General features: G+C 33.8%; 2 protein-coding genes and 1 non-coding gene across 4 annotated transcripts; all 3 read right to left on the bottom strand.

Annotated features, from left to right (window-relative positions):
* Positions 1–5,474: 5,474 nt before the first annotated feature.
* Positions 5,475–5,556, bottom strand: TRNAS-GCU (transfer RNA serine (anticodon GCU)). The gene has a single exon. It is a non-coding gene; the product is annotated as a tRNA-Ser (tRNA).
* Positions 5,557–6,033: 477 nt separating this feature from the next.
* LOC132280034 (uncharacterized) lies at positions 6,034–9,792 on the bottom strand. The gene is made up of 5 exons (XM_059782137.1): positions 9,314–9,792; positions 9,162–9,199; positions 7,972–8,242; positions 7,445–7,731; positions 6,034–6,717 (listed from the first exon to the last, which is right to left on the bottom strand). The coding sequence occupies exons 1-5, from the start codon at positions 9,683–9,685 to the stop codon at positions 6,273–6,275; spliced, it is 1,413 nt and encodes a 470-aa protein (XP_059638120.1). The 5' UTR covers positions 9,686–9,792; the 3' UTR covers positions 6,034–6,272.
* A 2,317-nt stretch (positions 9,793–12,109) lies between these two features.
* LOC132280035 (uncharacterized) lies at positions 12,110–19,190 on the bottom strand. Of its 2 annotated transcripts, XM_059782138.1 has the most exons (7): positions 18,699–19,190; positions 16,543–16,653; positions 16,317–16,415; positions 16,094–16,204; positions 15,706–16,009; positions 13,064–13,203; positions 12,110–12,936 (listed from the first exon to the last, which is right to left on the bottom strand). In XM_059782138.1, exons 1-7 carry the CDS (start codon positions 18,834–18,836, stop codon positions 12,400–12,402), a joined length of 1,440 nt encoding a protein of 479 aa, XP_059638121.1. In that variant the 5' UTR covers positions 18,837–19,190; the 3' UTR covers positions 12,110–12,399. The 2 variants fall into 2 exon arrangements, with proteins under 2 accessions (XP_059638121.1, XP_059638122.1); XM_059782139.1 differs by lacking the exon at positions 18,699–19,190 and having other exon boundaries at positions 16,511–16,586.
* Positions 19,191–20,919: the final 1,729 nt, after the last annotated feature.

Below are 20,919 nucleotides of genomic sequence, written 5' to 3' on the forward strand. Positions count from 1 at the left end.
TGTAACTTGTTGTTTCTTATTTGTTGTTCTATTTTAAGTTACAGGATGTTAACTTTGCGAAATTGTGCTTTATGCGTTGTATTGGAAGTTCCAATGTTGGTTAAATTGCATCGATATTGAAAATCGTGTTTTGACGTTCTAATAAAGCTTAGGATTGATCCTATTGATTCATTTATAACATAGACGTTAGGTGGCATGAACCACTACTGTTGTTTTGTGCTTTAGATTCTAAGTTGATGGCTTTGAGAACTTAAACCTTGTTGCATTGTATAACATGCTCTTTTACTGTTGAATTGCATGGATAATGTGATTCTTGTTAACTTGTATTCAAATATGCTTTTGTTATATTGTATGGATTACTCTAGACCTAGTTCAATTGTATTGAAAATGCAATTCATGTTAATCTATGCTCAAGCATTCTTCTTGTCGTGTTTTTTTGGATTATCCCAATCATGATTCGTTTCATACACGTATGTATATCATGATTCTTGTTGCTTAGACTCTAAGGTAGCTTAGGATGCTCCCCGAGTCTCACTTGGACATAGACGTTAGGTGGCATGAGCCCCTTTAACATGTTTCACCTTAAGGTGATAAATTTGTAAAATGCTAGGTCGATGCATGCTCATCTCCTACGAGTAGCTTTATGTTACTCACCCCTACGATACTGGGGCATATTTTAGGTACGAAGACTTAGTTTGTGACGCCTAGCATTCATTGGATGTCGTGTAGCCTTCAAGTTTCCATTTCATGCAAATGTTAGCATGAAATGTCATTTTGTAGACTTATATGTCAAAATATGTATATTTGATTCCATGTATGTAATGTGTACATAAGTGCACTCCTTTCAATGTATTTGACATGTATGAGATGAGGCCGGAGGCCAATGACATGTATATTGTATTTTATGCAACTTTTTAATTTCATGAAATGTTATGAAAAACTTGAAAAATCGCAAGTCATTTCTTCACCACAGTTGCATCGAGTGTGGGAATTCCATTTTCATTCTTTTATAGAGTCTTATTAATCGTGTATGAAGTGTGGCCAAGGGCCAAACGGTCATTTGATCCCGTTTTGCATTTTTGGATTCCGAGTTTTCATTCCAAGTTCCATTTTTGCCTTTTTGCCCGTTGGGGGGTCGAATTTTGTATCGGCTATATTTTTAAGCCATGGACCATTGTAGCACGTCTAAATAGGTAAGTTACGTTTGCATGCATGGTCGTTTCTGGGCAAAACCTTATCGTTTGTGTTTTGAGCCTCTTGTGAATTCATTTCGCATTTTTTTTGCATATTTTGATCTAGGGGCATTATGGACCTTTCATATCAGTTTTATTCTTCTTTTGACATAGTTGAATAGAAAACATGATTTTAGGGGGGGTTTCTTCTTCGTGTTTTTCCAGAAAATATCGTCTTGGTACCGGAAATCCCTTGTGAAGTTTCAGCTTCCAGTTTTCATTTAGCAGCTTTATGACCCTCTTGTTCAGTTCTGATCTAGGGGCATTTTGGGGATTTCACAGTGAGTTTTTTTCGATTCCGTATGCGTTGTCGGGTAGAAAACTCGATTTTAGGGGAGGTTTCTTCTTCGTGTTTTTCCAGAAAAACTCGTCTTGACCTCCGTTTAAAGCCTCAATTCTGGGCAGATAAAAAAAAATATAGCAGCAGCCAAGGGCTGCCACCGTCTTTGGGCGCCGGCGTGCACGCCGGTGGGCTCGCGCATGGGCGCTGTGTGCGCCATGGCCCTTCGTCGGGCCGCCGCGACGTCAATTCTTCTTTTGGGCTTTTCTCCTTTGTCCAGACTCCGATTCAAGTGAATTTTTTTTTTTTAACTTGACTAATTTTTCGTTGTCTTTCCAACGGTGTGCTTGGTTGCACCCGGTTCTTCCTGGATAATTACCAATTTACCCTTTTGCCTTAAGTGCTCGTTTTTCTTCGTCATGCCGTTTCTCCTTCGTCCGAATTTTGAATCATGCGATTCTTGAGTCCATCTTGATTAGTTTTTTGTTGTCCTTCCAGCGGTGTGCTCGGTGGCACCCGAATCTACAGTTTTCAGAAATGACTATTTTGCCCCTGGGGGCTTATTTGTCATATTTTCAATCTTTTGTTTCCGCATCAGTTCTTATTGAGTTTCACGACCTCATGGAAGGTCACTTTGACTTTTTAGAGTCTTGTTTTTTATTTTCGCTTCCGCATTCGGATCCGTTATCGGATCATCCTTACAATTCATCACAGGACACGCTAGCCTAAAAACCAGGGTCGTCACAATATCTCATCACGATTATGTTTTGCACCCACTCTTCTTTTAGGCTGAAAACAAACCTTGGCTAAGAGCAAAACTACCATTCTCTTTTCAGAGCGAGAGAATAAGCCCACTATTCTTTTAGGTCGGTCACATCGAAGAGCAAAACTTGTTCGATGACCATCACCATCGTGATTAATTAACTCCACCTGCAATTAAACTCAATTGTTGAGACAACAGAAGCAAAATATTAAAAATAAGAAGAAAAATGATTCTAAATCACAACACACAAGATTTACATAGTTCACTATTTTGTTGAGACAACAGAAGCAAAATATTAAAAATAAGAAAAAAATGATTCTAAATCACAACACACAAGATTTACATAGTTCACCATTTCACACTAGTTAAATAAATATATCCTACCATTTAAAGTGCCATTTTAATTATTTCTTCTCTCTCCTCATTTGAATGGGGTATGTATATATATAAACACCTAAATTCTTTATTTTTCTTCTTTTCCTTTTTTTTTCTTCTCCCCTCACAGTATGCACCTACATGTATATATAGATTGAGTTTTTATACTATATACAAAAAACAACTTTTCTTTTTGTGTATATATAGATGTTGTATCTTTATGTACAAAAAACTTTCCTTTTTATGTATATATAGATTGAGTATCTATACCAACAAACAACAACTTTCTTTTTGTGTGTCTGTGTATATAGATAGATTAAGTATCTATATATACAAACAACAAATTTTCTTTTTGTGTATATAGATGTAGATACAATTTTTCTTTTTGTGTATATAGATATAGATACATTGAGTATGTATGTATACAAATACCGGCTTTCCTTTTTGTGTGTATATATAGTAATCACACACACACATTCTTACCATTATGAAACATTTAAAATATAAATCTCCCAAGTTGATTCATAATGGTAAGAACATTTAATTAACTAGCTAAAATTCTAGGAATCCTAACCAATTTGGAGTGCGATGAGATCTTACAAACACGTAAACTCTCTCTACCCATTGTATTCTTTCCACTCATACTCTCAATACTCCCTTTGTCCAAATTTAAATGTCACTTTTGGGATGTGTAATTTTTAAAAAATTATTAATTTGTCCTTTTAAGTTTTGAATATTTTTTAAAATTTTAAACTTCAAAGACATATATGGAAAGATTTGAAATATATTATTTGAAAAAAGAAAATGGACAATTATTTTAAAATAGACCAAAAAAAAAAAAGTACGATTTTTTGGGACGGAGAAAATAATAAATAGACGCATAATCCAGAATTTGAGACATCATTATTCTAACAACAACTTAAGCCAAACTTTCAGATTTAAGATTTGATGAGTCCATGTTGAGCCAAACTTTAACAACTTATTTTCTTTCAACAAATTTTGAGCGGTCGAAATTTTTTAATCAAAATTCAGCTGTTCAAACTCAATTTGTTAGTAGTTGATCAAATGAGCGTGATACATTTTGAATAAGAATGAAAAATTGATGTACTACAATTTATTGAAAGGGCGCTATACCTACTTATTAATTCACAGTATCTATATATACGATTGCGCTTTCGATCTCCTCGTACTAATCAAATATTGCACGCAATGTTTTTTTGAACTTACCAAGTCATAAGAAACTCATGACACTCTTTGCGCAAATTTTTTTTTTGCAACTTACCGAGTCATAACAAGCTCATGACACTCTTTGCATGAGGAGATAACACTACATACACAAAGTTTTTTTTAGACGTTACAATGACAGAAATATTGTGCATTGAACTAACTTCTTTAATATGTAAATCATAAAATTCTAAATTTGAAATAGACCTAGTTGCTAAATTTATTGAAAATATAAACTTCACCGGCAAATTCCATTTCCCAAGGGTAAAGGAAAAACCATCTTAGTTTGAATATCCATAGTATATGAAATATTGTTATTAATGTACCAACTGACATGAATATCACATTAATATGTATTTTTTTACTAATTAAAGTGGATGGTTAGTGTTTGAATCTTTAAAAGATTAAAGTGTTAAGTGGATGTGTGTGAATTTCTTGAAAATAACAAAAATTAAAAAAATAATAATAAATTGTCTGTATGTTGCTTGTGGAATTGCCAACTACGACCTCCAAACCTCAAATTAAGACCTAAGTCCCATCCCTAGCCAAAAATGAGAGAAATGAAAATGAAATTGGTCTGATCAAACCATTGAACAACCGTGTATATACAGCTTGCGCACAGGTGCATCACATAAAAAACACGAGACTTGAATAAAAATAAAATTAATTTTGATCAAATATGGAACTTTCTTATGACCTATTTTGAATCTGATTGGAATGATGAACCATATTAACTTATAATTGTCTAAGATTATAAACTCAATATGTATTTAATATATAAATAATATTAGGGTTGAAAAATACCTTGTATATGTGAAGAGTTTTTATTCTTACAAAGTTTTTATTTATCGGACAAACACTTTATTTCGCCTTTAAAGAGAGGAGCTTGTACCATCTTACCTATACTCATTATTCCATTTGTAATAAAGGTGAAGAGTCAAATCAATTTAGATAAGTACTTATTTATGTATCAATCAATTAAAGTGTACCAAGTGGCTTGAAACGAATATATATATATATATATATAATCTTTTTTATTATGAAAAATGCTTTGTGGTTTGAATTATCTTTTGAAAACTTTCGATTTGATAACTCCCCTAAATACTTAATCAAGGTGTGCTAGGTCACATTCAAACTAAATTTAGGAAAATGGATTTTGAAACTGACTATAAAAAATAAAAACTGGAAAACAATTATTAAAAGTTGTGCTTGGTTAAATTAATTTCACAACTATAATATCTATCCGTTGGCCATGAAAAGGATTCGATTCCTCCATGATTTTTTCCCTGAATTAACACGCATGAAAAGGAAAATCGAGTCCACTACAAGTTTCTTTAATCGAAAAGTATTATCTGATTATTACTTCATTTTTGTACTTCTTCTAATTTTAAAATTCCGTACATAATTAATACTGTACTTGTTTAATATTATAGTTGACTCTCTGACAAATCAATTACCTACACAATTAGATTACTATATGTTAAACTAAAAACATAAATAGTGGTTCATAAATAGTACAAATTATTACATAAAAAAAAATTGCAGTATACCTATTAATCCTTCTGAAACTGATCAGTCAAAGAAAAAAATTTAGTTCAATCGTCGCCTGAGAGATTCGAACTCTCGCGGGGAAACCCCATGTACTTAGCAGGCACACGCCTTAACCACTCGGCCAAAGCGACGACATGCCAAGCGCTGCACTCTTTAACAATATGTATCTTATGCTCCACTAAATTAGCAAATTTTACATTTAAATTAAAATAGAACATGATTAAAATGCATAAATGTATCATCATCTAGTTATTTAAAGAGAGATATTTTACTCGTTGCATTATTTTCAACCCATTTCATTTACCAAATTATTTGTGAAGTGCCAAGAAACTTTTGTTAAAAAAAATTTAAATTAATGAAAAAATATAGGATAGCTGATATTTTCCTTTTTTTCCGGCGCAAAATGAAATCCTAACTCCACCACTAAGGAGATACTTAGAATGCACCAAAGTGCCTAAGTAATCCATAGCATTTCATTGTTCATATCGAGACAAGTGTCTAAAATATTTGACATTACCTTCTACTGATCAAATTTAGATTCTAAAGTGGAGAATGTTGAAGGCTAAACATAAACAAATCAGAATACCGTGATCTCCCAACCAAGCAAATGATGAAATGAATATCCATATATAATTATATACCAATTCAATCCAAGAAGAAATGGGTACATGAACTAATCACGCTGGTATTCTACCCAGACAAGAAATGGTTCTACTGTATCCAAATGGCCCAAATAATTTGCTATATTTCAAATTTTCATTACAGAAGTTTATACTAATATTTACAGGCATAAACAACTTGCCAACATCCTCCTCGAGGCAAACAATTTGTATTTCATTAAGAATTATCAGAGCACCTGTTGTGCATCATCAACATATTGAAAAACTTCTGAAGCAACATTTGAAAGCCAATTCAGTGTAGTACCGAAAAAGAGCTCCCAGAAACAGAGGTCCAATGCAAGGACAGAGGAAAAAATCAACAGTGCCAGCGTCTCGTATCTGTTCAATGGCCAACCCAAGATTCTGGCCATTGTCTTTAGAAATGGAAGGGAGCTGCTATTTAGATTCCGATTCCTTATTAACCACGCTGTTATCCACTGCACCCGCAAAGGGACAAGGTCAAACTCCTCCCGTAGTCGCCTCCCCAAGTCAGGCATGTGCCCTCCTCCATACAATATAGCAATTTTATTGTGGCCCTCATCCATCGCCCTTCGAAGTGCCTCTGTTGCAGCTCTGTTCCTCTCACCAATTATAACAGATCTCTCCTCTACATCTGCTGTAAGCTGTGTGAACCTGCACTTATAATAGCATTCAATCAATACCTTCACTAAACAGAGTCATCTCACCCGCCAGGCATTTCTTTTCTAAAAATCATGATTGTATAGTAGCAGTAGCAAAGATATTTTTCTTGATCCACTATCTACAATGGAATGACAGTTCCAAAAGAAAATCGATGCAGTTTTAATACCAAATGAGCTCGTCGTCAAATCAAGGACCTCAAAAAAAAAAAAAAATTAAATAAAAACCCAGGATTTCACACTAAAAAAGTAAAAATAGGAAAAATATAAGAAACAAGAGGGTTTAATAAATAGAGTCGAATTGGGGAGGAGGGGGGGATTATTTGTAGGTTCCCCATCTAACAGCAAGCCATAAATACAAAGATGAAGGATCTCAAGGTCTTGGCATTCAGAATGAGTATTGTCCTCATTAACTTATTAGATACAATGAACAAAGAAGTTAAAATTTAGCTGTAATAAAATAGCAGATATGTTGGTATACACAATTTATATTTGCGGCAAGGATTGGTGCAGTTGACTAATTTATGGTATGCAATACTGAGATTGGACAAAGAGCAGGCTCACCCAACTCAAGTCTATGCTCCCTAATCATATAGTCCATTCCAAAGCACTAACATATTAACCAAACATCAAACAATATCATTACCACCGCCTAGTGCAAGCAAGACTTCAGATTAGAAAAAGGGCAAAAACAAAATGAAACAAAAATGGAATATACTTACTCAGATGCTAGTCTTTTTGCCAGGAAGACCTTCATCGCAGCACCAAAATCGAGCCTGGACAAGGCCTCGAATTCAGGATATTCTGATGCTTGACTTTCCACATCCGAACAAACACTTCCAATGATAAGAAGACCAACAAGAGGCATGGGTAGCACACGAGAAGCCCATAGAAGCTTGGATCTCCAAGGACCTAGCTCTCCTGAATTTGAAGGTGGTTGCACCATGGCTTTTGTTGATCTAAGAGTCATATCTCTGGCAAATGTAAAGAAGCTCTCACCTTTCTCAAGCTGAATTAAATGATAATAGCATGAGATTTTCAAGTCAGAATGTTGATGGCATATATACAGCTACGCTATTAAACTTAAAACTTTAAAAAGCAGAGAGATCCCATCAAAGCAAAGTAAGAGCACTTGAAATACCCTAATCCTTATGTTCTCAACCCTAAAGTCTCATAAGGATTCCAAGCCTCCATAAATAAAGCACTAGTGTGTTATATCAACTATAGACAGAGTAAAAAGGAGTAGAACCTGAAGTAGCTTGAAGGTTTCGTAGTCAAGATCTGCATGGTACCAATTCTCAGCCTGGTAGTCAAGGCAGTCTAATTGGAAATCAAGCATAAGAAGTCTAGCCATCTGCCGTTGAATGCATCCAATAATATTAAAACCTCGTGACCGTGAACTTTTGAGCTTCTTCGTAGCAGCAGGGTTTCTTCTGCTCTCTAAACTCTCCCTGCTAGCCACCATCTCATACAGAACACAGTCATAGGATTCTAGTACCTCCTGGAGGGTTGCAAAGTACCTGTACGCAGAAATAAGAATTAGTTGAGTTGGCATATAAGGCACCTGGGCATGACCAGATACCCATGATTTATGGGTGAACGTGGGCACCTGAAGGGATTAATCCCGCCCTTGAAGGTGGGAAATTGGATTAATTAAATTGGGATGTTTAAGCTAATATCATAAATTCTTACAAGCTATATGGCCAAAATTGAAAAGAGATACTTGACCAAAAAAATTACTAAATGATCCTCGATTGTTAAGAAGAAAATATTTTCAACAAATAATAAGTGAAAATCTAGAACAAGAAGAATAAAGAAGGCTAGATGTAAGTCATGCATAATACAAGCATGCAACTAAACCCTAATGTAGAGAGAGAGAGAGTAAATAAACTAGTATACATCAGCAGTTTCCATTGTGGCGAGCAGACTGAAAACACCAGTATACATCAACAATTTTCTTTCATTTCATGTGCTTTTACCAAGTAAACTGTACTACCATTTTTGTCATACGACTCATTATAAACAGCAATCCCTAGTAGCAAATATAAGCGATAATAAATCAATGTGTTGCTTATTAGTTAAACAATAGCTGATTGGCTGTGTCATCTTCACATCAAATTTCCAAACTTTTTTTTTCATTGCTACTAGGAAAATCTCTACAGCATTTATTGACAGGATCTTCAAAATAGACAAGGGATCAAAATCTCACATAAAATTCAATGATAGTGCACCAACAATAAAACAAGGTTCAACTGGGCTGGTTTTTGGATTATACAGAGAGAGAGAGCTAGAATATACAATATAATTCCCCTTGTAAGCACAGGTCATACTTGAAATCGCATCGACCCAACACATGAAATTATAATTACAACAAGTTATTCCCAAATTAAATTACAACTACTAGGGAAATTAATGCTGGTTGTAGATAAGTGAACTTACTCCTTATCCGCAATGTGTATTGTGGAAACCAAATCAACCTACAGAAGCAACAAATGAACTTCCATCATTACAAAGAATTTAAAACTCATAGCTGCACACACACATACATATATGTAGCAATTATTGAATCAAAAGTTATATATTATATATACCTGAAGGAATGGATTGAGGAGGGACCAAGGGAACTTCTTTCGATAGCTGACGACAGCAGTCTGCAACTCGGCATTGCCGACTCCATCGGAGGTCCCTTTCTTGAACCTCATGAAATCTGCAATCGAATTATTCTGCAGAAACTGCTCGGCTGAGTCATCTTCAATCGATTGCTTCGTATAAATTTCAGTCTTCGAAGCTCGAGGACCATGGTAGTAAAGAGACAGGGGCTTGAGAGATCTAAAGTCTCGTCTCCGGACATTGAAGAATCGAACCCTAGCGGAACCAACGGCTGTGGAAGTTGAATCGTTGTTTGAATTCGAAGGGAATAAAGATGGCGTTGATGATAATATGGACAGAGAACTACAGACCATACTTCTTTTTAGAGAGAGAGAGAGCGAGAAGATTTTTGTGAACCGGAGTATGGGAATTTCCGATACTCTGGTTCTGGACTTCGCTATGAATTACAGCCGTATACTAATTAATACTACGCCACCCCCAATTTTTCAGCGAATTTGTATTTTCTGTCAGGTCGTGTTTGTTTCGGGACTAGACTATCCCCGGATTTGAAGTCCTCCGTTATCCAGCGTTTGGACGCGATATTTCTCAATCCAATTCTACTTTTGTTTCCATAATCTACTTATTGAATTTTTTTTTTTTTTTTTTTTTTTTTTTTTTTTTTTTTAACTTAAGAGAATAGCAATAAATAAGAGAAGAGATACATTACGGGGTGAGAGCATTTAATATTCACGGGGCCATATGCTGAACCTGAAATCACTACTACCGACTTTTAAAATCGATTTGTTCAATAAGTAAGCAACAACATTACCTTTACAAGGGGTCCAACCAAGGGAAGCACTTAGGCAAGACGCAAGAAGGACAGAGATAGAGTAGGGGTGTTCAAAAATTTCGGTAAACCGAAAAATCGGATTGGATTTGACCGAACTGAACTGGACTGTTTGGGATAGTTGTATAGCGGTTTGATCCGGTCTTGGGTCCAAAATTATGAAACCGTAATTTTATGGTAGGGTCCTGGTTTGAGGTCCTGCTAGACTGGTTCGGCCGAGACCGAACCGTTGTATAACTTTTATATATATATATATGATATAACTTATAGTTTTGGCTGGACATAAGCTACTCCCGCCACTTCCCACCTTTCTCAATAAAGTTACTCCCAAGTTACCCAATTCCCATATTCTTTGAACTTGTATCAGGCCATGATGAAAGCTAGCAAAGAGAGAGAGATAAAGAAAACCAAATTATGTGCCATAATAAGAAAAACATCATAAATGAAAATTACCAAACAACAAAAAATTACGCAATTAGAGACCAAATGGTGCAAAAATAAAGCATAACCATTACGGACCAGAAGAGATTATTGGTTCTTTAAACATTAAAGTGGAAGAGTAGTGTTTGTCAAATTGTATCAGAAAAAATATATATACTGAATCTGTTTGTTGTTTCACAAGTTAAGTTCATATTGCAGGTTTTATGTATTATATACAGGAAAAATAAGAAATTCTATTGTTAAAAAATAAAATAAAAAGGAAATCAATTGAAACTGACAAACCGAACCGAACCAAACCAATTTTTCGTGGTTTGGTTTGGTTTTATGAGCATTATGATTCGATCTAATTTCAAAATTAATGGAACTGTCATAAATGGTTTGATTTAAAAAAACTCCCAATCCGATCCAAATCACACCATGTACAACTCTAGGATAGAGGCATCTTTGTAGATAACAGAGAGAACCTCTTCCGTTGGGCAAAGGTCCATAAGTGATTTACAATCACCTTCCACAGTAACGTGAGAATAACCCCCAACACTTAAGAAGCTTGAGGGACTCCCTAAGCACAAGACGTTCCGCCACGGATGAGCTGAAAACAAATCTGAAAAAGACTGATGCGACCTTAATTGGCTGACCAAAATTATTTCTTTCTGAGTATGAGACCCCCTCCACGAGACTTGGATACATGGTTGATGCATCAAAATTAAGCTTAATTCTGTGGTCCAATTTCAATCTCACCATCCTATTCAACTTGGAAATTTTTATTACAAGTAAATTAAAGAGATTCTGTTATGCAAAAAAGAATCTCTTAAGATTCTTAAGATTGTAACTTTTTGTTATCTCTTCCGGTTCTCAAAATAGAATGTCAAATTCTTGAATGGGCACCCAACCAAAAAAAAAATTTGTCAAGATAATGTAACAAATTGACATTCTTACACCTTGAAACAATTTAAGCTTTAAGTTTATGGTTGAATGAGGATTTATATATGACCATGTTTAACCTACAAACACATACTTATCTCAGTCCATTTTCACGTGTTCAACCTACAAATATACACTTACCATAGTCCTTGTAACCTACCTCTAAAGTCTAAACAAGTACTCTCAAAATAACGACTTATAAGCATAAATAATAATTTATATTTCATTGTGAGGGGCAACATATTCATACATATGCAGAGCACATACCTAATCTCCAAAGCATTAGCTGAACAAAATGATTTCAGTAAAAAAAGGTTTTGATTATTTATCTCAGATAGAAAGTTATATGCACAATGCGAACATGTGATTTTTACCACGACAGTCCAGTTTTGCAGCTTATGATCTCAGACCGACTTTGGAAGGATAAAAAATCTGAACCAACTAAAGGAGGAGCAAAAATAAAGAAAGCATCCAAAAACAAAAAACTGAAATACGAAAATGAAAGACCAAAGAAAATGGAAGAACTAACGGAAGTGAGTAATCTGCAATTAACTTTAGCTTATTATTTAACTTGAATGAACACAGAAAATGAACCCAAACTTCCAAAGACGGCTATACATTAAGAGGTCAAAACAAATAATCTTCTACATGTGTAGAAATAAAGAATTTCAAGAATATCTATGGAAATCATAAATCTATTCTTTCAAAACGGGGAACGTATACAATAAAAGAATGTCTCCTAACATACAACTGCTAATTGTCAAACCCACATCATGACAACCTCAGAGTCTTCTGCAATGATTGAGACAAACATTCTTAATTCGAAATATATCCGCCAAATGAATTGTTTCGAGATTTTTTTTTTTTCCCTCCTTTGTCTCACTGTGATAACAATTGAAGACCTCCTTCTAAATCCTCGAGGGTAATCGTAAGTAGTTCATCTGTGTCTATACAGTCAAAATTGAGCCTCAGATCCAAATTCTCTCTAGCATTAACTAGCATTGGATCCACTAAACCTCCATTCATCTCCTTACGCTGCTTCTCAGTGGTTTTTCTCTCTATCAATTCTGCTACTGCATCCATGCTACAGGAAGAATGCAACTTAAATCCATATAACAAACTATCCTCTGCTTGATTATTTATCTTAAGATGAAGAATCTTGGCTAGGTCTTTCGAACTAAAATCATCAAAATGAAAAAACTTAGTCACCCTTCTGCAGAATCCTTCATTAGAAGTGATCACGCGCTTCATTGGTTCACTGTAGCCAGCAAAAATGACTACTACTTTTCCACTGTCCATGAAAGACATGATCTCCTCCAAAGCTTCCAAACCATAGTCCTTATCATCTGCCTTCTGCATAGGTATTAGTCGATAGGCTTCATCCACAAATAGGATTCCTCCCTCGGCTTCTTTTATCTGCAGACAATGTGCAATGAATTACTTCATTAAAGTACCCGCTTTTGTTAATACAAAAAAATGGTAAACTTACCTTTACCCAAAAATAAAAATGGCAATATAAGATTTCAGTAGGAAAATGGAGTACCTTTCTCCTAGTCTTTGGTCCGGTATGACCAACAAATTCCCCGACCAAATCAGTTCTTTGCACTTCTGTTACTTTGTCAGTAGGTAAAATTCCCACCATATGAAGCAATCTTCCAAGTATTCGAGCAACCATTGTTTTACCTGTTACATATACAGGTGATCATGCATTGTAATTAACCATACAAGATATAAGGCAGAGCAATTTAAACAACTTCTGGAGATATCAATTACGCAATGAATCAATTCAACGTGTATTAACACTTTGCTTGAACTCTTCAATAAAATAACATAAAAACTATAAAATAATCTTAAAATAAACCATGTAGTTTCAATCCCTCATAGTTGAGACAGGCTTTAGTTGATTTGAGTCCATGGTTTTCATCGACTTGGTAAAAGAATATGATATCATTCCTAAAAAATGATATTTTGATTTTTTTATAAGGATACCAAATAAAGATCTTGATATCAGAGGACATTGCCTGATGAAATTACTACCAATAGGAAAAATTGAGGAAAAATAATAATTAGGTAAAAAAAAATTGACTTTGATTGAGCAAATACGATTCTCAGAACGACAATTTAGTATTTCAGAATTTTGCTTTAGGGGCTTAAGTTTTTTAGATTGGATAGATAAAATTGACACTATGAGATGAACTTTTGGTAAAACTAGAGTTAAAGGCATATTTATTAGTGATGATTGAGAATCTGAAATACCCCTAAGACCAACCATTTTAACTATCTTTGGTTCACTAACAAATGAAGTGCAAAAGCAATTCCTTTGTGATCATGAAAACCCATCAAATTGAAAAGGAGATGTTGAAGACAACAACAAAACCAGCCATGTGATAAGGTACCAAATGTTGAACTATCAAGAAACAACATTTTCAATAATGAGGTCAGCTGCAATAAGAATGCAGAGATCAGCAGGCGCCAGGGAAAAAAAATGACAGCTTGAAAAAAGTGTATTTACAAGAATGTATAGGTAGGTATTAGGTAGCAATCACTAATCAGGATAAGCTGAAAGAGTTACAGTATTAACATGTGAAATGAAGACCAACTCACCACTGCATCAACGAGGAATAGCAGGGTTTAGACTGTAGGTTTTACGACAAACTCGAGACCAAAAAAGATGCTATCGCAGTTCAACACTTGTTAACACATAATTTATAAAATGGTATAAAAAGGATAATAACAAAATTCTGGCACATCACAGTTTAGCAAATAAATGATGGAATTTGGCTCTATAACACATTAGCCAAGGGATGCATGTAACACGGGAAAAACTAAGGTAGTATCTAACAGACTAACAACAAAAATACATCATAAGATTGTTCTTATATAGGTGCAATTTACAGGCATATACCAGAAATGAAAGCATTCAAAGAAGGATGTGGACAAGGATAGACCTACATGGGGACCCGAAAGTTTGAAAAGAAAAATCCTACTTAAGAGGTCCTATAAATAATAAGTTCCAAATATGAAAAAGATACGATTTTTGGTCCCTGCAAACGAAACCTCAATTTGGCCTCTTTTTTACCTTATTTTTAAAGCTTCCATTTTGAAGAAAAAAAAAATAACTTAAAGATAATCAATATTTCCGAACTTCTCATTTCATGTGTTTAAGCTTTAAAGATTATAAATTACTTTTAATTTATAAAATAATCTCTTTAACAATCTTTTATATTAAGAAATATATACTAAAACTTCTATTGTAATAAATAAAGGGTAAAGTTCAAAAAAAAAAACTCTAAACTATTGCCTTTTGCAAATAACCCCCTGAACTATTGATTTGTTGTACTTAAAGATAAACCCATCACAAAAGACCATTTTACCCTTTCTCGTTAAATTTGTCATTTCTTATTAAATTATTTTTCTTATCTTTTCACTTATCTAAATAATAATTATCCCATTTAACTCAATTTTATTATTAGTATCAAATTATCATAAAAATGAAAAAACAATAAATAGATTTGTAATTATATTTTCTAATATGATTAACTAATAATTAATTATACAATTTTTAATAGAACTTATTATACTCAGTTTAAACTATTTTTACCATAAAAAAATACCTTCTTTTTCATACAATATATTTATGAAAATTTAATAAATTACCTAAATAAAAAATACCTTCTTTTTCATACAATATATTCATAAAAAAATAATAAATTACTTAAATTGTTTTAAAATTTTCTACTTAAGATTTTTATTTAAACAATTAATATTAAAAATTAAAGTTAAATTTATGCAAATTTAATGGAGAATATGTCATCAATAGTATTGAGTTTTTTTCATAATTTATTTCTAAAAGAAAATTATATTTAAGTGTAATTCAAAAAGAAAGGGTATTATGGTCATTTAATGAAATATAGTCTAGGCATTGGGGCATATTGCAACAGAATGTGATAGTTCAAGGGGTATTATGCACAAAATATAGTCCAAGGGGGTTACTTGCAAATTCAGATATAGTTCAAGTTTTTTTTTGCACTTTACCCAAAAATAAATTAAACTTATGAGTATATATAAACTTTATATATTTGATTCTCATACACCTAATTTGATTTTCATTTTCATGTTTGCACCCCCCAAGCAGAAATTCCAGGATCCGCCCCTGGATTTGGAGACAATCTGATAAACAATTACCTGTTCCAGGATTGCCAAGGAAGGCCATATGAGGAGGTCTTCGAGGGGCAACTTTTAGCCCTAGGGCCCTGCGCCTCTCATCCAAAAGCATCCCCTTTGCCCATTTACGGAGTTGTAATTTAAGCTCATGCAGGCCCACAATGCTGGATATCGCATCTTCAAGTTCATCCATCTTAGCTTTTGTCTCACTGCATGCTTCAATGGCTTTACGTTTTCTCTGCTCTTCAAGGTGCCAGTTAAGAAGTTTCCGCAATTTCTCACTTCCGGGACCTTGTGAAAGATGGTTTAAGGGAGTCATGCCCTCCTGCATTTCAAAGGTTTTACAAATTACTAACATTTATTAGAACAATGGAACATGTGTCTGTTATATAATGGCGACCAATCGCACATTGTCTTTGGAACTGCAATCGGCACTATACTCAAGCAATGTCTTGACAGTTGAGCAGTCTTCAGCATGTAGTGAGTGCCAAACAGCAAGGTGCAATGGAGTCATCCCATTCTGCACAAATAAGATGCAAGAGAAAGAGAACATTCAGACAGTAAAACCTAAAATCCAACTTTATATTACCAATTCAACCAAAAAAGCATAACAAGAAGGCAAGGAGACACACATTTGCTTTGGCTTCTACAAAAGCACCATGAGAAAGGAGCAACCGTGCAGCTTCATTGCACCCATTCTTCGCTGCCATGTGCAAAGGAGTTTCTCCATACTGCAATATACACCATATTTAACACCACGGAATCACACAATTATACAATTTTGAGTCAATTGACCAGAGCTGCAGTTATAATCGAAGGCAAGTACCACAACTCAGATGATGGATAAGTTTTACCCACCATGTTCTTGGCTTCTAACTCGGCCTTTTCTGGCCCTCGCCAATCAAGCAAAAACTTGACTATTTCAACATTGTTGTATCCAGCAGAAACATGAAGAGGTGTTTGTGCCATCTGCATTTAAACAAAAAATAAACAACTCACTGAGCAGACAAACCAAGAAATAAAATTTTACAATTTCTTTTATATTTAATGAATGAGTTAGCCTGCAATCCAGATAATTAGTATTCAGGAGAATACTTCAAGCAAAAATATAATAAAGAATATTCTTCATAATTATTGAAAATGGTCACTCTTGTTTACCCTTTCATAATGTAGGAATTTCAAATAAAAAACAATGAGACCAAGATATCTATGCATTAATTTGCCCAGCAATCAGAAAAGAAAGTTCACATTTATGAATTAAAATTCTGATTTCTTTAAAGCATTTCTACAATGAGCACCTGACCCCCACCTAACTAAAAAACAAAACAAAGAAATTAAAAGAAAAAAGAAACTATAAAAAATCAACCAATAACCAAATAATCAGCGGTGGTAAATAAAATGAGAGATATCCACAGGTTTAAGTGCATGTAACTTGAAGGTGCTTTTAAAAGTGGATTCATTTGAGGGTAGTAGAAATGAAAACTAAAAGACATAGACATGTGGAACTGCCGAATATTTAAGAAAATATGATATGGGCACAGTGAGATACACCAAGAAAGAAATATATATTTACATATGAGATTGCATTATTGACAGTTTGATTCATAAAAATGATATCCAATGGTTATATTGTGAATTTTTACCGTACGGTCACCTTTGTTGGATGGACACATGCACAATAAAGACACGACATATATGCGTGCATGGGCAGGCACGTAAAACTATCATGTATCTTACTTTATGTAAGTGAGGTTTTTATAAAAACCCTTGATTTTACTTGTCTTTACAGTTCCAGTTTATCCATCTTTTTATTTTGTGTGTGTGTGTGTGTGTGGGGGGGGGGGGGGGGGGGGTCAGTAAGGTATGTACAAATCTATTAGATGTTGGACACACACCCAAAAGTTCACGAAAAAGATGAATATCCGTTACGTGTCTAATACAAACAAGACACCTTACAAATGTTCAAACTTCTTAGGATGTATTGATGGGATTCTATTTTTTTTGTTCAATAACTAAGTTAAGTTCTCCAATATGTCACACACAAAGCATCTAGAAAAAATAACCTAAAAAATCTAACAACTTAGGAATATGCATTATTCAGACAGATGCAAGATTTCATATTGCAATTCATTATCCTCGATTTTTAACAGATGAAGTTGCTACAACCAATAGCCAAAAACAAAGAAAGTAGAGCCATTGCTACAATGCCACAATCATAGTGTTGTACTGTTACAGGACATGGCTCAGAAACACCGAGATTAGCTAAAATTAATCCCTAAAATGTTCCTAAAGTCCCAAAGGAGCACAAAACTAACTCAAGTTATCTCCATCGCAACCGTCATATATCCTTTTCTGCCCACTCACACCAGATAAGAGTTAGGACCATGTCATTGGATATGTTCAGGTTAAATGTTATCACTAGTATTTGCTTGACAGAAAGAAACAATCTTAGCTCCTGGTTTTTTCATCAGTCAGTAGTACCTATGTCTAAAAGCTGTTAATTCTAATGCATCTCTATGTCACTTTGATTAACTTCACACTGTTCTCTGGTGTCAATGAATTAAATTATCCTATCCAAATAATCCTGGGACCTATTATGAAAAACCCACTTTTCTCTAACCCAATTGTTTACATAATTAGACCAACTTGATTTTTTCTCACTCACATCAAAATCTGAGATTTTTCTTCCATTTTGAAAACCCACTGCATTGCATTTCTATTGGCCCTGAAGGTCAATCAAATGTAAAAATGCAGGTCTATTTACATATCTACACTAGATCTTCAGAAGCAATCATTTAATCCTTTTCTTTTCAAAAGGGGAGAGTAATATTAGAATATAAGATCAAATGCATCCAGAATTCTTATAGAAGAGTCATCCAAAGTTAACTAATTCTTTTCACCAACAATGATTCATAATCCTTACAATTTACAATAATGGGGTTTCTTCATTTACACAATGTGTGTACGTGTGTGTGTGCATAACAGAGAAAGACAGATATAGAGAGAGATCTCACAACGGGGTTTCGGTCATTGAGCAGAGAAGGGTTGTCACGAAGTAATTTCTGAACAGCAAGGAGATCTCCGAACTGGGCGAAGCCGTGTATGGTGGTGGGTTTGGCAGATCTTGACCGTTGATCTTGGGACCTCTGCATCTTCTCTCCTCCAGAAGGAAAGGAAAACAGAGAAGGGAAGGGAAGAGAATTTGGAGTTGGGGGCTTGCTTTTCTGAGGATTTTCTTGCTATAATTGAAGCCCCCACACCGACGCTTTGCGTCTCTCTCCCAAATGTGACAACGATTAGAATGTTCAGCTCTTCAAAATTTCTTGCTGTCTCTGTTGCCCAAACCCCATTGTTTATTGCTCACATGATACAACAATGGATGCTTCCTCGCAATGATTTCAATGCCTGCTAGCTCATTTGTGGGCCCCTCTCATGAGAAACAAGAGAGTCCACACACACGCTTAGGTTTTAGAGAGGAATGCAATTTGATCGGTTTGTTTGGGGAAATTTTTGGCCCATTTGGCAACCATTGCTGTTTTAGGTTTCAATTTCACGTGGAACATGAGCACCGTGTTTGTTTTTGTTTTTGTTACTATACTGTGATTTATTTCTAAATAAAAAATATGTATGGTGAGTTGTTAACAAGTGTTTTAAATTAATTAATGGATTTCTAATATCAATGGTATAAACTCATCTATTCAAAGAGTGTTGGAATTTTCTAACAAAAAAATTATTGTGAGAGTGAGAATATGGTTTGCATTATTGGTTATGGTTATGATATAATGAATTTAAATAAAGTCAATATAAACGAATCGATACAAATTAAATATCAAATTTTAAAAAGAATTGCGTATTAAATAATACATATGAATGAAAAACAAAATATCTATTCACCAATAAACAGTGGTCACAACCTTGATGTATTTCTAACCCCCTTCCGATATTGACATTACCAACTTACCAATCCCCTAATCTCAATGCCAATGACATCATATAATGGATTCCATCACCCACTAAATCCTTACTCCCTTAAAAATGCCCCTGTAGTCATTATTATTCAACATATTCCAACCATTTTTTGGTGCAAACTTATTTAGTTTAAACATGCTATCCCAAGACACTCATTTTGCCTATGATTAGCTATCCAAGAGAAATTACAAACTCGCTCTTCACTTCACAATGCACCCAAATGTTTACATACTATGAACTTGTTTGGGGTTGTTGTTGGAATTAAAAAAGTTTTTATTAATAGAGTTGTCAAAAAATTGTGGTCAATTAAAAATATGTTAATGGTTTGATAACACATTATAATGAGTATTTTTTATAATTAAATTATTTTAAAATTTATTTTGTAACAATAATTTTTTTAAAAAATTTATTGCTAATTTTACAATAATATCTTTTTAACAGGATATTACCATATTTGATAATAGCAACTTTATTAAGTAATGTATTTAATTGTTTTAAAAAATAAAAAATAAAAAATAAAAAATTGCCATAATTGACTAATGAAAAAGAATTACCCAAAATATTTAATATTTATTCAGAATGTAGTTTTAAAAGTTCCAAATTATAATTTCATTCAAACGCTCTACTTAATAGCCATTAAAATTATTTTTAATGATTACCAAATATATCTAAACACAATTAATAAAAACGATTTCAAGTAATAAAAAAGCAATCTCAAACAGACTATTTTATCTTGAAACATAAGCACTTGTTTCATCAGTGTGAGTACTCAGAGATCATCTCGTGGGTCTTATACTATCACTAATTCATTGAAAGATTTATGCGTCATCCAATTATAAAACAAAAATTGAAAAAAAGATGAGTCATGATTTGAAAATGAACTTTGGCTAGTTTTGTATATCACGTGTGGACAATAATATATATAGTACTTTTTTTATATATTTACATATATATGTGAGAAAATATATATAATGTCACCCTTAAAATTTTTATTTTTTAAAATTATCTCTTGTCAATTTTTTTTTTTTAAATCAAACTTTAATTTTTTTCCTTTCAACCTTCTCTCATTTTTATTTCCTTTTTTCCTTTCAAATTTTTTCATTTTATTTGCATATTATTTTGCAATAATTTAGTTTCTAATTTGCCTCTTTATTTCAAGGATTTTTTTAATGTTCATTGATTTTATTTTTTTATCTATACTGTGCACCCTGAATTTTTTCTGGCTCTGCCCCTGCGTGGAAGGTGAGAAATAACAAAATATTCAGA

The sequence above is a fragment of the Cornus florida genome, unplaced genomic scaffold (assembly GCF_030987335.1).
Source record: "Cornus florida cultivar Cherokee Brave unplaced genomic scaffold, ASM3098733v1 CherokeeBrave_3.0.0_Hap2_Chr10, whole genome shotgun sequence".
NCBI lineage: Eukaryota > Viridiplantae > Streptophyta > Magnoliopsida > Cornales > Cornaceae > Cornus > Cornus florida.